Source organism: Euphorbia lathyris, chromosome 3 (assembly GCF_963576675.1).
Source record: "Euphorbia lathyris chromosome 3, ddEupLath1.1, whole genome shotgun sequence".
Classification (NCBI taxonomy): Eukaryota; Viridiplantae; Streptophyta; class Magnoliopsida; order Malpighiales; family Euphorbiaceae; genus Euphorbia; species Euphorbia lathyris.
In genome coordinates this window covers 88,250,058-88,267,075 of record NC_088912.1, presented here as the reverse complement: position 1 = coordinate 88,267,075, position 17,018 = coordinate 88,250,058, and the positions used below count along the sequence as shown (strand labels likewise).

The window sequence follows — 17,018 nt, the reverse complement described above, 5'->3', positions numbered from 1 at the left end:
ATCCGCTTGTTATACCAACACACATCTCTTGTGTGTCCCCTTTTCCCACAACAGTCACATTGAGTGAATTGTCTATCCTGACTAGTACCTGGGTACTCAGCATGGGATTTATTTTTGTTTCAGCCTTTAGTTTGGCTCTGAAGATTTGTGACATCCTTTCTCAGTTTCTTTGAATCTGATTGGACCTCCGAGACATACTTATGCATGATTTCCATGTTGCTATGCAAGGTTGAGTTGTCTTGGAGAAGATATCGAAGGTCACTAAGTTTGACCTCTTCAATCTCGTCACACCGCCTGCTGAGTGCCTTTATTTTCTTGTTACACTTTTTAGTTAGTGCATATAAATAAATCACTCAGGGCGTTAATCATTTCTTTTCTAAGCAAATGTAAGGATGTTACCTCATTTGAGTATTCCTCCTGCTCAGATTCTTCAGAGAGGTCAGCATGCTCAGATTGAGTGTGGTCAGCAGCGTCATCAGCCATGAAGCATATGTTTTCCGACTATTAGGCTTGTACCTCATCTCGAACAGCTCATACAATCTCATATGTTGGTTCACCTTCAACTCCTTGACCTTGCTTGTACCTTCGTAGGTTACTTCAAGCTTTTTCCAAATCTCCTGTGCTGACTCGCAACCTGAAATCTTATTGTATTCTGCAGCATCTAACGCACAGTGAAGCATATTGATAGCCGAAGCATTGTTTTGTAATTTTTTAAGGTCATCTTCTGACCACTCAGTTTCACTCTTAACAATTTTCTCATTATCAACAGTTTTATATGGCACATATGGGCCTTGAACTATTGCAAGCCATGCACTCATGTTTGTGGCTTGAATAAATTTCTTCATCCTATTCTTCCAGAATGTATAATTGGATCCAAAGAATAGGGGATGCCGACTAATTGATAATCCCTCTGGGAGTATCTGTGTTGTTTGGTTCCCGGGAAGGAAACGAGTGCTGTTCTCAGCCATTTATCGGGATCAGCTCAAGATTGTTAAATCTTTGAATAGTGAGCTATTTAGCTCTGATACCACTTGTTGGTCCCGTGTGATAGGTTCCAAGGGGGGGGTTAGGAACTAATGTAACTTTTTTGATTTTAATTAAGCTGACTTAATATATTTTCTTAAGTTTGTCAACTCAGCTTTGGTCAGCACGGCCGATTGTAGCGTAAGATAGCTTTAGCCAGATATTGACTAGAGCTATTTTACATATGAGTTGGGAATTGACACTTTTGTGGTCAGCTTCCAACTCAGCACTCTTATTTACTCAATATCAATTTAGACAATTTATATGCTGAGTAAATATAACAAGCAACACATACAGATATATATATATATTGAGAGAGTTAGAGATTACTCAGCACTGCTTATCCTGGTTCGGCCTCTCCGCCTACGTCCAGTCCCCAGAGTCCCTCCGGGCTTTTGAAATCCAATACTGAGCTCTTTAAAGGTAGAGCACAAACCGTTTACAAGGCAGTTGAATATGCAAGAATATCTTCCTCTATTCATCTACTCAACTCCTACTAAGTGCTATAACCGAACACTTATGTTTCTCTACCACTAAGCACTCAACACCGAGTACTCAGCACAGTTCTTTCAATAATACAATTGATACAGACTTGTTCTTTTTCAGACAAAGAACACTTTAGATGATTACAAAGATCACTCTAGCTTTTACACAAGAATAGAAAAGTTGGTGTAAGATCTCTTTTTGTTTTGATGTGCTTTTTGCTTGTATTTTTCTCACTTGTATTTTCTGTGAATCGGCAATGATCCAAGAGGTTTATTTGTCTCTTTATAGTTGCAATCTGAAGATCAAATCATTTGAATTTGATTTGCCCGTTGAATCCAAAACAGCTCTTTTGGGAGACAAGGCTCTGGTCAGCTTCAGGCTTGCAGGCCAATCCTGTCGTCTGATTTCCTCATGTGTCAGGCTTGTCCTTTTCTTGCAGTTTTGTCTTCTTGTACAAGTTTCGTCTTTTAGCTAACGGACGTTTGACCCATGCATCTCGAAATCATTTTTGTGCGTAATTCCGAGGTTCCTTTTATTGGTTCAGACAGTTGTCGGACTTGTCTTTTAGCTAACGGATGTTTGGTGCTGTCCTGAAGATCACCCGACATGACTTTGTTATTCGTTGTCTTCTGATTGTTGTTAATCCAGATACTAAGTTCTCTTTTACTCAGCTTCCATGGTCAGCTTCGTTCTGCAAGACATAGTTCGAAGACTCTTCTATTCTTGATACTGAGTTTCGCTCCACTCAACTTCTTGATCTCTAAGCTTCTGTTCCGAAGATGACTTATCTTCTGTCATGCTGAGTTCCACTCTACTCAGCTTGTGCTGTGATCTTATGCTGGCTTTGTCCTGTCTTACTTTTTATTTCTATTTATATTTATATTTATACTCAACATTGAACAAACATATTAGTACAATTAAATCAAAGCACTTAAATTTAATTGTCCCTTAATCATGGATTAACTTAAATGATTTTGTAAAATCAAAATCGTGTGGAAAGGTGTTTCAACAATATCTGTCGTTTCTCCATGAGCATCGTTTCGAGAGAGATATTGAAGGCTATTTTTGTTTCGGTAATTACAGGTTTTGAGCATCGTTTCAATCAAAATGGTGAACACCAACTACCGATGTGAGAATTGCAGATGCTTGAAGATTTGGTTCAATGGCTACGACAATTCAGAGAAATTCTTTGTTATCAGAATCGAAGCAGGAGGCGGTGCTATTATCAATCATCGACTTCGTAGAGGCATTATTCGAGCATTTTTTTCTTATAATCGATGGGTTTAAGCATAAACATGATTATAAAATGAGTCTGAAACCATGAAATTTGTTAAGCCAATTTAAAACAAAGCAAAACATAGTAAAAAAATAAATCATTTCTGATTTCAAAATTCAATCTTTTTCAAATAAAACCAAATCACAAGCCATAGCAAAGGATGGGTTTAAGCATAATAACCATGATTATAAAAAAAATCAATGATACTGAAATAATAGAAATTCGTTATGCAGTTTGAAAACAGAGTAGCAAAATAAAGTCTCCATTTTTGGAATTTAGTACAAAATTAAGAGAAAGACACATCCCATATTTTAGTCATTTATTTTTACATTTCACACAATTTCAATCAATTAAAAAAAGAGAATAGATGTTAGGGATTTATCTAGCTACTCCTACTACTACTGCATCTGTTGTGTACACATATATTCATTTGGTTTGTTGATATTAACCCTTAAAAACAACATCTGATCAAAATGCTTACATTTAAATAGGGCTTTATTATAAATCAATTTGGACACAATTCTTAAGAAAAACAAAGAGAAAGATGTGTTTTCATTTGGGATTACATTTCAAGAAGAGAAAGATGTGTTTTAATCTGGAATCGAAGTTCATTATTGTAGAGAGAGAAGGAAAAAGAGGAGGGAGAGTATAAGAAAGAGAAAGGAAAACCCAAAAGAGAAAGAAAATTAATAAAGAAAAGAAGTCTTCCTTATAAAGGTATATAAGTAATTTATGATTTTTTTTTTAATTTTTTGACCGGTCAAAGCTGAGGTGGCACATTGACTGAGCGTTGACCGGTCATTTTTACCTGTTGTACACCATAGTGGGAGGTCACGTATAAGGTCGTACATATTAATGAGACAAATTGAAGGTTGTACACCAAAGTGTAAAATGAGGCAAAGGTCGTACACCATTGATGAAATTTACCCTAAATTAGTCATATTACGATTCTCTATTTTTATCTAAAGCTGGCAGATTACAACTAATGATCTCTATTAGACCTGTTTATGGGTCTAGGTACCCGTCCGTTCCGCCCAGACCCGTGTCCCTTGAGTTGGGCTTGGACATGAAAAAATATCTTTAGATTCAGTGTCACCCAGGTCCGTTAAAGTACACTCTTTTTTGGACGGGTTTCAGATTTATAAAAATAGCACAGACCGACCCATTTATTAATACTAATTAACAAATTTATATAATTATATATTAATATTTATTTTAAGTATATATTTAATTGATTGAGTTTTGAATTTGATTTTGAATCCAAGTCCACCTAAATTAATAGCAGACTAGATTTGGTTTAGATTGAGTATTTTTAGATAAAAAGCATGTTGGGTCCGATCCAATCCGACCCATGAACATTAACAGTTCCAGTCTCCGTTATTTGGAATATTATGTTTTCTAAAATGGCCTCCTTGGGCCATTTAGGTCGAAATTTCAATCTTGAAATTTTTATTTTTATTTTTTTATTTCTAATGCAGAAAATGGTAAGATACAGATGTGGAACACCAGAAGCCATAATAAATGACAGCGACCCAAGAAAGGTTATTATCCCCCAAACGGTAGACGCCTTTATAAAGGAGATGCTGGATGGGTGCCAAATGGTAATAACAACCTAGCATGGGACTCTTTAGCCTTGTTTAGTTGTAGCTTTTTCGTGTTTGAGCTTAAAATTGAATCAGACATATAGTAGACAAACATAGTGCTTTTTTTTGTTTAGTTGAATTGCTTAAACAAAGTGAAAATTATTTTAGAACTGAATTTCTTTGTTTTTAGTTTTAATATTGATTTAGGGTTCTGTTTTCATTTGTATCATTGTTCATGTTGTTTTGTCACTGGCTTTGTATATGGATAAACACTAGGATGTTGAAGGTAAAAAAAAGTGGAGTATAACTGTTCAGGGATCTGTAGATCAGGGTGAGGAGGTAGGATTGAAGGGGAAGGTGAAGTGCAAAGACCATGCAGGGTTGCAGCAACAGTTGAAGTCATTTGCTGGTAGAACTGTTCAGGGGTTAAAGAGGAGAAATTTAACAAGGGTAATTTGGGTGAGGATGAGAAATTCAGACATGGAATTTCAAGCGATGTTGCACAAATCCAAGAAGTGATGGGTGAAAAGGTCAATACTTTATTAGTTCTTTCCGGTTTCAGAGCCTAATAGTGTAATATATACAATACATTCTCAATAACATGTATGACCATTTTGTTTCTACTTATTACAAATGGCGCATTTCGTGCATCAGATATGTAGTTTCATCTGTGTTATGATGTTGGGTTCATAAGATCATGAAAGATATCATTATGGCTATATAGCTTTCTTTGTGCGACGCGCGTTGCAGATCGGCAGTATGTGGAATCACTATACTTGGAATTTTTATTTTATTTGTCCATCTCATTTAGGATTATGAGATTTTTATTTATTAAATTGAGAATTATCGAATTTTATGTGCAGTTTGTTTTATTTCGTGAGAGTTTTTTTAATCTTTTTAAGATACACTGAATACAATTATTGCTATTTTTACCTTATTTAGTCATTATTAATGTTTCGAAAATCGGACCAGCCGATCGAACCGATAGAATTGCGAACCAGTCAAGTGTCCAGTCCGATATTAATTGTACATGTTCAAATACATCAGTCCGCATCGAACCGTGAATCAGTGTTGAACCGACGAACCGTATTGCCCTGCTTTTTTGCAATTTTTTTGAAAAGAAATAATAAATGAATTAAAGATAAAAATTAAAAACTTGGACATAATGTTTTGCGAGTCACTTTGCGTTTTCCCCAAATGTTGAGCTTGAACCCTAATTGCTCTTCTTCTACCCCATAGTCAATCTCCCCAATCCATGCATGGTAGCTAAAATTGATTTCTGCCTTTCTAGTCCCAACCATTGAACTTGTGTTCCATCATTGGAGTCCCAATCGTTATATTGTTGTTGTATTCCGTCAATCTAACCGTACTCTCGATCGTTGTTGTCACCGATTCTTATACGTCTCAAGATTTGTTCATGTTTCTCATCATAAGTTTATTTATCATTAGTTATTTTGTATTTTTGGGATTTTTGGGCTAAGCTTCTATATATGGGATTAATGGGTTTCATTTTAGTTGTGCTCCTTTTAATCTTTAAAGGACTAAGCTTCTGTATTTGGGATTAATGGTGTTAAGTTCGGCCTATTGTTTGTTTTCTAAGAGAATAATAGAGGAGATGAAGATTTATTGGTACCTTTATTTTCTTGAGCAACTCATATCCAGTCATTCTAGGCATACAATAATCGGTAATAATCAAATCTACCTTCAAGCTCTGAAATCTGAATCAAATCGGAAATTAGACAACCTGCCTGAGCTCAAATCGGAAACCAGAATTTAAAAACATTTATTCACTCACATCGAAACTAACAGGGGAGCTCTTCTCTTAATCCAATCCTAGGAATTGGAGAGAGAGAGAGGGGGGAGTGAAAGAAAGAGAGAGGGAGAGGGAAGGGTAAAATGAGTAAAGATTTATTGAGAAATATAGGAAGGGAGAAAGACAGCTGGTCATAAAGGGAGTCAACGGTGGAAAATTCATAGTCAACGATAATAGTGGCCACCCATGTAACAAAGTGTGAAGTTTGATGGCCATGACGGGAAGAAATTTAGTTCAGTGGCCATAATGTGAAAATGGATGTAATTTACCCCAATTTTATTTAACGTGTCAATGTTCTGCACAAATGAAAGATACAGATTTATGCCTTTTATAGGTTTATAATGCAACAATAAAAAAGATTTTAAAGCAAACAATAAAATCTCCACTAATTATCTCACTAACAAATAAAGACTCATTAAAACTTAATCAAATAACAAACTTTGAATCAGAAAAATTATAATCTCAACATTTTGTACGTGCTTATACTTATTAGAAAAATTAAACTAAAAATTCTTACCATTGTTTGGACACTAGTGTGTGATGTTGGCTTAAGTATTATATGGAAAATTCTTGCTTGTGCTCACGATATTATGACAAAATTGGAGTTACCTTTTTCTCTTACTCCATTAAGTGGTTCTTCTTTAAAAATCATATATGTTGATTTGTTTTATTGTAATTATGGTGTAAGAAGCCTTGTTTTTGCTATTCATATTGAGGATTAATAATTATGTAAAGTCTTATACATGCTTGAATTAGATATTACTTCTAGGATTTTTTTTTTTATTAAGATTGGGATGATTGCATTTGGAGTTCTATTAATTATTTTGACCTTAAAATGATTTTTAATGGATAATAAAAAAGATGTTTTAATGCGGTTTTATGACTAATAAATGCTATTGAAAATCGGGTGTTACAGTTTAAAGTAACTTTTTTAGAACAACATGATAAAGTTAGTCGTGGTTATAAGTTAAGCCCAAAATAATAAGCTGATTTTTTAAATGCAAAGTTAGAGGTTAATTTAAGGTTCAAGCCTATTATAATAATGCAAAAATAATTTGAATTTAAACAAATTGTGAAATATTTTTTATTTTATTTTTGGGTAAATTTTGATTTTTAGACAAATAAAGATAGTGCATCACCGTTTGTTTTGTCAAAAGTAGTTATCTGTGTATCTTATTCTAAAATTATTTTTTTAACATTTTCAATAAAATTTAGATTTTATAAATTTGGACATTATTTTCTATACATGCATGATTAAAAACAATTCTACACATACTGGACTAAATGACTTGTAGTGTTCCGTTTTATTTTTATTTTCATCCAATCGCATGTCTTCTATTCACTGTTCAAAACTTTTTCTAAAAATCATACTGTTAAAATTTTCTTCATTAAAATCATACATTTTCTTCTCATTCACATGCTTTTGTAGTCCATTTTAAAATATGTTTCAATGACTTAATGATCCATATTAAACGTTTATAGTTTTATTTTCCATTGTTTGATAGGTTTTGATCAAAGAATAATGACAGGAGATAAGGAAGTACCTTTTCCTAAAATGTATTATATGACATCATGTCATGTAAAAAAACTGTCCGGAGTGAATTTCGTACTAGTGCCATACAAGCAGGCTGCGGGTAAGTACGTAATTGGTCCTTTAGATTTTGAAATTAGTCTTGTGTTATTCTATAAGGTCATTGTGTTTGTCTTGATGATCAGATTACATTTATAATTATTCTTGGCTAGTAATATTTCCTTTTAAACAAAGTGAATAACCAAATGTTAAAAAATTCCTGATTATCATTTGTTTCTATAATATTTTGTTTCAAATTTGAGTTGTGCAAGTGTCTTGATTGTCAATGTAATAACTTATCTAGTAATGCATATATTGTCGGGTAAGAATATAAGGAGCCAAACAATACAAGTTGAAAGTCTAAAGCGTGGTACTTGTTTAGGATAACCCGAATTTGCCAGCCCTTTATGAGAGATGAAGTCCAAGATGGAGAGACAAGGCACATGCAAAACTATCAGATTTTATGCTGATTTATTTAGCATATGCCTTGCTTCTCCAGCTTTGGCTAAACCCCTGCAGTTCTGCAATTCCAGTTGAACACAATTTTGATTTTTAGATAAATAAAGATAGCGCGTCACCGTTTGTTTGTCAAAAAGTAGTTATCCGTATATCTTATTTTTAATTTTTTTTTTTTACATTTTCAATAAAATTTAGATTTTATAAAGTTTGACATTATTTTCTATACATGCATGGTTAAAAAAAATTCTACACATATTGGACTAAATGACTTGTAATGTTCCGTTTTATTTTTATTTTCATCTAATCGCATGTCTTCTATTCACTGTTCAAACCTTTTTCTAAAAGTCATATTGTTAAAATTTTCTTCATTAAAATCTTACCTTTTCTTCTCATTCGCATACTTTTATAGTCCATTTTAAAATATGTTTCAATGACTTATTGCTCCATATTAAGCGTTTAGAGTTTTATTTTCCATTGTTTGATAGATTTTGATCAAAGAATAATGACAAGAGATAAGGAAGTACCTTTTCCTAAAATGTATTATATGACATCGTGTCATATAAAAAAACTGTCCGGAGTGAATTTTGTACCAGTGCCATACAATCAGGCTGCGGGTAAGTACATCATTGGTGCTTTAGATTTTGAAATTAGTCCTTTGGAAAATTCATTTACATAGGTTTTTCGTTTCTTAAATTTCAGATAATTGCGCCTATCATTCCATAGTAAATTGCTTGGAAATTAGATTGAGAAGTGTCTCAATATTCAAGTTCCTAGGTTAAGTATACAACATTGTCTTAATAAGGTTCATTCTTCTAAAGATGTTCTCAAATGGATACAAACGAAGGGAGTAAAAACAGAAAAAATAATTCCTTATATTGGAATGAGAGATCTCACATACAAGCCTCTGAAAGTAAGACTATGTTTGATAATCTAAAGAATTATTTAATTTTATAGTGTAAGAACTTATTTATTAAGCGTTTTTTATAGTTATAGTTATTTAACAACTTAAAATGTTCAATTAAATTAAAAATCACTTATCTTGATAAGCTAAAATATTTAACTTAAAAATTTAAGTTGAACATTATAGAAATTAAATAAAAACTTTTAATTTTCAGTTTTATCAAACAAAATCTAATATTTGCTAAAATACTATAGGAGAAATCTATAGGCTCATTGTGCTTGTCTTGATGGTCAGATTACATTTATAATTATTCTTGGTTAGTAAGATTAATTTACTAAAAGGTCTAGTGGTTGCAAATGTTGCAATCCATCTGTCTTAAAAATTATTTTTTGATTGTAATTATTGGGCCCAAGTTTTTGGAGTCAATATTGCGGACCTTTTCTAAAAGGGTTAGTTACATATAACTCACACTTATATTAACAAAAATTACACGTCTCATAGTGGTAAAAATAATTATCATTATATTAAATTCGTCAAATATATATCAAGAATAACAAACTCCTTAATTTTTTTTTAATAACAAATCTCTTAATTTTAGATGGCTTATTGTTAACAATTTTCTACTATATATAAATAAATATTGTGAATAGCTTTTCTTATGATTTTCAAAAAGGTAACATTATCGAAAGGCTCTAAGTACTTGTATATTATTATTATTATTATTATTATTATGGCTATATATATTGATATTCCTTTATTAGGTTTATATAATTTATTTTTATGCATTGTAAATTAACTGAACCAATCTATAAAAAACGGAAGGATGAAGAGATTCATAGACAAACTGAAAAGAAATAACTGAAAGACGGTTTTATTTTAGAAAAGTAATAATAAAATTTGAATTTATGATAAAATACAAAAGGTTACCTAATTTAATTATAAAATTAATATGAAATAGGACTTTTCAGGTAATTTCCTCTTTCTAAAATTAGGTAAAAAGATAAATAAAAAATTGTATTTACATTTTTACCCTTATAAAATTAGGATTTGAGTTGAGGCATGAGTTTAATAAAACTGAAAATTAAGTATTGAAAAAATAAGTATCGAATTTTAAGTGCTGAATATTATAAGTGTCGAAAATATTGACTAATATAAAATATTAGTTGATAATGTTTAATTTAAAATGTTAAGTTAAATATTTTGACTTACCAAAATAAGTGCTTTTTAACTTAATTTACTAATTTAAGTTGTGGGGGAAATAATTGTTATTAAACGCACTTAAATTAAATAAATGCTTAATATTTTAATTTAAATCATTAAGTGAGTTATCAAACAAGGCCTTAGTCATATTAGGATTCTCTGTTTTTATCCAAAGCTAGCAGATTACAACTAATAGTTTATATTAGACCTGTTTACGGGTCCAGGTACCCGTCTGCCCTGCACAGACCCGTGTCTCGAGTCGGGCTTGGTCATGAAAAATTGTCTTTAGGGTTAGTCTGACCCAGGCCCGTTAAAGTCCGTTCTTTTTTGGACGGGTTTGGAATTTATAAAAATAGTACGGATTAACAAATTTATATATTTATATTTATTTTAAGTATATATTTAATTGATTGGGTTTGGAATCTGATTTTGAATCCAAACCCACCTGAATTAATAGCGGACTAGGTTTGGTTTAGATTGAGCATATCTGACCCTTGAATACATGATGGATGGTGTAATGAATTTAAATATATGTAAATCACGATTGGAATTGGGCTAGTTTTATAATTTAACCTAAAAAATGAGTGTAAACATGTAGTATTGGAGATGTAGATTAAGGCATTGTTTGAATGAAGGTATCTTAAAGTAAATGAGGGTAAGTAATCTTATTTGTTTTGAGGTGTAACTGAGCATGACAGTAAGTGAGGGTAGGTAATGTGAAATTTGACCAATTTTCTTTACACCCCAAATTAGAGGGTAGACAAGTGATAGATCTTTTATTTTCCAAAATTACCCTCTATCTTTTATTTTATTTCTAGGTTTGATTTTGTCTTTTTTCAAAGGAAAGAAGATATCGTGAAAGCCATACATCGACTTTTTCTTTGCCGTCTTCAATCCAGAAACAACTAATGCTCTAGAATCATTGGCACTAACTTAAGATAATGGAGAAACTTGAGTTTGTAGTTGGGTAGTTACATTGGACGGATGTGATGAGTCAATCAAAGTTGCATTGGTCTATAAAATGGGTTATCTAGGTCTTGATATCATTGAATTTTTGTTGTCACACAAATAAATAGTGGGTCTTGTTTTGTGTATTTTTTTTTAATGGTAGTATGATGTACAACAATATAAGAATTGAATGTTAAAATTCAACAGGTCCACTGTTGATCAGGATATAAAAGTAATTTATATATAACCTTACCTTACCTCACCTTACCTTACCTTAGTTTAACTTACCATCAAACCAAACCCAATTACATTATTAAACCATCACTTATCTTACTTTCTATCCAAACACAACAAGTTATTTCATAGACTTCACTTACCATACTTTACTTTACTTTAATTACCCTCCATCCAAACAAGGTCAAAGGGATTTGAAAACCAAAAAGCTAATGAGTTTGCAATCATTAGGGGTGAGCATCGGTTTGGTTCGGTTACTTATCGAACCAAATTGTCGGTTAACCGAACCGAAATTTGCTCTATTTTTATAACTGAACCAAACCGAATAAGTTTGGTAACCGAATTTGATTTAACCAAAAAATTTCGGTTCGGTTACCGACCAAATAACCAAAAACTCAAAATATTTAATTAGTTTTCAAATAACATCCTTGTACAAAAGTTACAATTGAATAAATTAAAAGCCAGTAAACCAAAATATATATAAATAAAAATAAAAGTGTATTTTTTAGGGTTGGATTTTTTATTTATATATATAGATAAAATTATATTTTTTATATTTATATATTAAATTCGGTTCTGTTATCGGTTACACCGATATTTTTTTTCAATAACCGAACCGATGATCAATTACCAAATTAAGCTAAAATTAAAACCGAACCAAATCAAAATGTTAAAATAACCGAACCAAAATAAGATTTCGATTCGATTATCAGTTTGATAATCGGTTACGGATTATTTAGCTCACCTGCATCAAACCAAACCGAATCCCCACATATATTGTGGAATATCAAGAGACGGTGTTTTCGATTCCACCACCCAATTTCTATCCATTTGGTTCCTTTTTCTCCCGAATACCACCGATGGGCTCAATGTCAACTCCGCTGTCGTTCACCGGCGCCACGTTCTCCTCCGTAACCCACAACAAGAACAACAACAACACTAAACTCCCCTTCCATAGTTTTCCATCCAAGTATGGGAAGAGACCACTGAGGAAGCTGCACGTATCCTCTCCAGGCAAGAAAGACATGGCGACCACTGAAGAAACCATATTTTATGATGGCGGTGCCCACTACGGCGACCTTGTGGCAAATCTGGTTCTGGGTCTGACTCTATTTTGGCTGCCATTGACAGTAGCAGCAGTATCAAGGGCGTTTAATCTGAGGTACAGGTTTAGTAACCTGCGGGTGACAGTAATATCAGGACTGACAGGTGAAGATAGAAGTGACTTCTCTTACAAGGTGATTAAGGATGTGAAAGTAGTGCCTAGATTTATAGGGGAATGGGGTGATATTATTATTACATTGAAAGATGGTACCGTAATTGATCTAAGGAGTGTGCCTAAATTCAGAGAGATTGCTAACTATTCTTTGGCAATGTCAACAAACTCCACCTAAGATAAGATGCTACTACCCTTTTCTATTCTATTGTATTGTATTCTATTGTTTCAATTTACTTCAATAGCTACCTAATATTTCATATACATTTACACATTTTTATTCATCTTCCTTTGTTTATTGTTCCAATTTTCTAGATATTATTCCTGTTTCTAAGGTAGGGAAAGATGGGTTATATTTAGATGAGTTAGTGGTGATGAGATTTGGCTAGAATCCAAATTGACATCATTTAATTTGAATGATATTGACAACTAGTACTGTAACAGTGAAATAGGCTTCCTAGAATTCAATCTTGAAATTTTTATTTTTATTTTTTTTATTTCTAATACGGTAAGATACAGATGATAATAAATGACGGCTACACAACAAAACGGAGGAGTGACTAGATATATTAGTAAAGTGTGTTTCCAATACATGAATATGCATTTTAAAGTTATGAAGTCCAAAGAATGGACTTGAAACAAAGTAGATAATATCTACATTGTATACTATTACAATTGGTAGCCAACTCATATGAACCAAAGGAAAGCTGGTGGCCCTATAACTAGGGGTGTACACAAAAATCCGAAAAATCGAAAAACCGAAAAACCAAACCGAAACCAAACCGAAAATAAGGTTAACCGAAACCAAACCGAAAATAAGGTTAACCGAAACCGATGGATTAGTGTACGGTTTTTAATTTTAAAAATAATGGTTACGGTTACGGTTTCTTTATTCCAAAAACCGTGGTTAACCGAAACCGACCGAATCTCAATTAAATATTAAAAAATATAAAAATAAATTTATTTATACGGGTAAATAATTATTTAGTCTCTATAGTTTTTTATAATTCATTAATCAACCCACTTATAATATAAGGTCTCTAATTTTTTTTCACTTTTAATGATTTAGTCCTTATATCAAATATTAACATCAAATGAGATGAAAATGTGTAAATAACTCAGAGTTAATTTCTTACTATCTCTCTAATTTCAGTTTATGCGGTTTTTTTTCTTTTATGTTTTTGGATGTTTGATTAGGGGCATTTTGCCTTTTTTTATCCGTTTAATTGTTTTTTAACACGTTGTTAGACGGAGATTTGATATAGGGACTAAACAATTTAACGGAATTAAAACCGAGGGATCATAATAATGCACGTACATCTCCCTCTCCGCAATTAATCTCTTCAACTCGTCATTGACCCGCCGTCTCTCTCACAATAAAAATTATAATTCTTTTATTATTTTTATTTTTATTTACTAATGGTTAGAAACCGAAATAAAAGGTTAACCGACCGAAATAATTGGTTAACCGATTAGTGGTTAACCGAATTTAATGGACTAGTGTATGGTTAGTGTTTTTAAAAAACCGATTAAATGGTTAACCGACCGAATTAACCTTAATGGACTGGTTAACCGACCACGTGCACCCCTACCTATAACGATTCAGACCTAAGAAGGTGGGACTTGGATGGAAGGCATAGACAATTAGCAACCTTAAAGAATTGCGAAGATGATAGGAGGAATGAATTGAATCCCACGTTGAAAATTGAGAGAGTAACCTGAATATATTAAAAAGGTAAGGTGTGTTTCTAATACATGTAGACGTTTTGTAAAGTTGTTAGGTCCAAAAAGTTGGATTTGAGCCAAAACTAATAATATTTAGATAGTATAAAAGAAAATGTCACATTGAAAGGTTGACTTGATATCCAAAATTTATTTTAAGACACATAATTTCTCAGCTGAAAGTGAAAGACTATGTAGATAAAGTAGGAAGTTATGATGTATGCATAATTGTATCAAGTCATTATAAATAAATTCTTGCATGCAAAAAATAACATATTAAAAGAAATTTGACCACATTGAAAGGGAAGTTGATTATTACTTGCCTGGCATGCAAAGTTATAGAGATTTTGGCCTTCTTTCCAATGTATTGTTCCACCAAAACAAAACAAGTTTGCCTTTAAACCTCTATCTTCTTCCCTTCAAACCTCAAAAAAACATGTAATATCTCCCTATCTATGCATTTTTTTGTTCTTGACATTTAGCTTATAACGATAAGCACGGGCAGATCTGGGACAGAGCTCGAGGATATCCGGATTTTCCTGGTTAAAGATGGCATCTCTCATATCAGGAGTGCTGCTGAAGCTTCTTCAGAGTATGAACTCTAATGTAAAAGTACGGGGTGAGTATCGGTCTGTTTTGCTACAAGTTATCAGCATTGTGCCTGCCTTGACAGGATCAGAGCTATGGCCTGATCATGGTTTCTTTGTAAAAGTTTCCGATTCTTCGCATTTAAGGTATGCTTCACTCTCCAAGGAAGATAATGAACTGATTTTGAATAACAAGTTACAACTTGGGCAATTCTTTTATGTTGATAAGATGGAATCTGGAACTCCTGTTCCAATCTTGGTTGGAGTTAGACCTATTCCTCGTAGAAATCCATTTGTCGGGAACATGAAAGTTGATGCAAATGTTGTCGCCGCCTGAGGCAGCTCTAGCTGTTGATAGTGAATTAATCAATGGTTCAAAGCTGAGAGAATTATTGGTAGGGAAAGATGAGAGTTCAAGACAGAATATTGTTATCAAGGAGGAAAAAGCTGATGTTGCATCCAGGTATATGCAGGGTGTTTCGAAAGTAAGTCCAACGGAATCCGAGAACAATGGAGCTGCTCATAAGAAGAAAATAAAGGTCAGGTATGAAAATCTTCCTTGTCAGTTGTCATACATTTTTTGCATAGAAAGGTACCTGATTATTGTTGTTAATTAGCATTGCAGGAAGCCCCATAAACTACTACCCGAAATCGATCCGACTCGCTTTCTCCAAAGCCAGAGGTAGCTGTACCTATTTCCAGGGAGACTTTAATGCCTTCCAAGATCACTTCTGCAAAATCCTCATCAAACAAACAGGAAAATTTAGATAAAACATTTTCATCTGAAGCATGGAAAGGTGCGCTTCATTCGTGTCTATAGATTTTATAACTTAAATGATTAAAACACTTAGTATGTTTTCGCTGCTTAATGTTCTTTGTTGTCTCATCTTGTTAGGGAATTCTGAGAAGGAGATATTTAGCTTCTACAGTAGCAGCAGATACCCAGACGGAAGCAGCCACTGCGGCATCTCTTATCAAATGGCTCATGTAAGAACATAATTTTCTATGCTATAACATTTCCTTTTAAACAAAGTGAATAACCAAATGTTAAAGAATTCCTGATTATCATTTGTTTCTATAATATTTTGTTTCAGTATGTTTGCAAACCTCCTGTCATCCGCCTCACTAGAGAATCCCCATATCTTTCTCACCAAATTCTTCACTCTGCAACAGCTCATCGACCAACCGAAAACAACAGCTCCATTAAAATCTACTAAGTCTTGGATAGATTTAAGTGCAACAGAGAAGCTGGAGTGGGCAAAAGGAGACGGCACAAAAGACATGAAAGAAGGGAGATTTTATTGAATCAAACAACAACATGGTTTTTGAAATTTTTGGAAGGAGCATTGGATAGAGGGTTTCGTGTTGCTGTTCAGGAGAAAAAGGGTAAGGACAATGCTGGGCGAAGAATGGAACCGGAGAACAACCATATTGCTGTCACATTGCCTCAGCTTAAGCATGCAAATGAGTGGTTAGATAAACTAAGAAACAATTTGAACTCAGAAAATGATAATGGATTAACAGAGACAACCAATCTTTTGAAACAAAAGCTTTACGTTTGTTTACTTGCTCATGTTGATTCAGAAAGATGGTTTGAGTCGTGCAAGTGTCTTGATTGTCAATGTAATAACTTATCTAGTAATGCATATATATTGCCGGGTAAGAATATAAGGAGCCAAACAATACAAGTTGAAAGTCTAAAGCGTGCTACTTGTTTAGGATAACCCGCATTTGCCAGCCCTTTATGAGAGATGAAGTCCAAGATGGAGAGACAGGACACATGCAAAACTATCAGATTTTATGCTGATTTATTTAGCATGTGCCCTGCTTCTCCAGCTTTGGCTAAACCCCTGCAGTTCTGCAATTCCAGTTGAACACAATTTGTGAACTTTTGTTAATTGATGATTTACTTAATGTGATTGGTATGGTTATTATAGATGTTTCTGAATGTGGGAAAAGCTAATTTGGGTCCAACAAATGTTCTTTATTAGCATTTGTTG

The 17,018-nt window shown here is 33.1% G+C and overlaps 1 protein-coding gene and 1 pseudogene across 1 annotated transcript; both read left to right on the top strand.

Annotated features, from left to right (window-relative positions):
• Positions 1-12,286: 12,286 nt before the first annotated feature.
• LOC136223336 (uncharacterized) lies at positions 12,287-13,025 on the top strand. Its single transcript, XM_066011269.1, has one exon. It carries the CDS (start codon positions 12,354-12,356, stop codon positions 12,885-12,887), a length of 534 nt encoding a protein of 177 aa, XP_065867341.1. The 5' UTR covers positions 12,287-12,353; the 3' UTR covers positions 12,888-13,025.
• A 136-nt stretch (positions 13,026-13,161) lies between these two features.
• LOC136222761 (uncharacterized) lies at positions 13,162-16,906 on the top strand (annotated as a pseudogene).
• Positions 16,907-17,018: the final 112 nt, after the last annotated feature.

Coding starts and splice junctions, on each gene's coding strand:
- LOC136223336 (XM_066011269.1), top strand. CDS start 12,354: ATGGGCTCAATGTCAACTCCGCTGTCGTTCACCGGCGCCACGTTCTCC.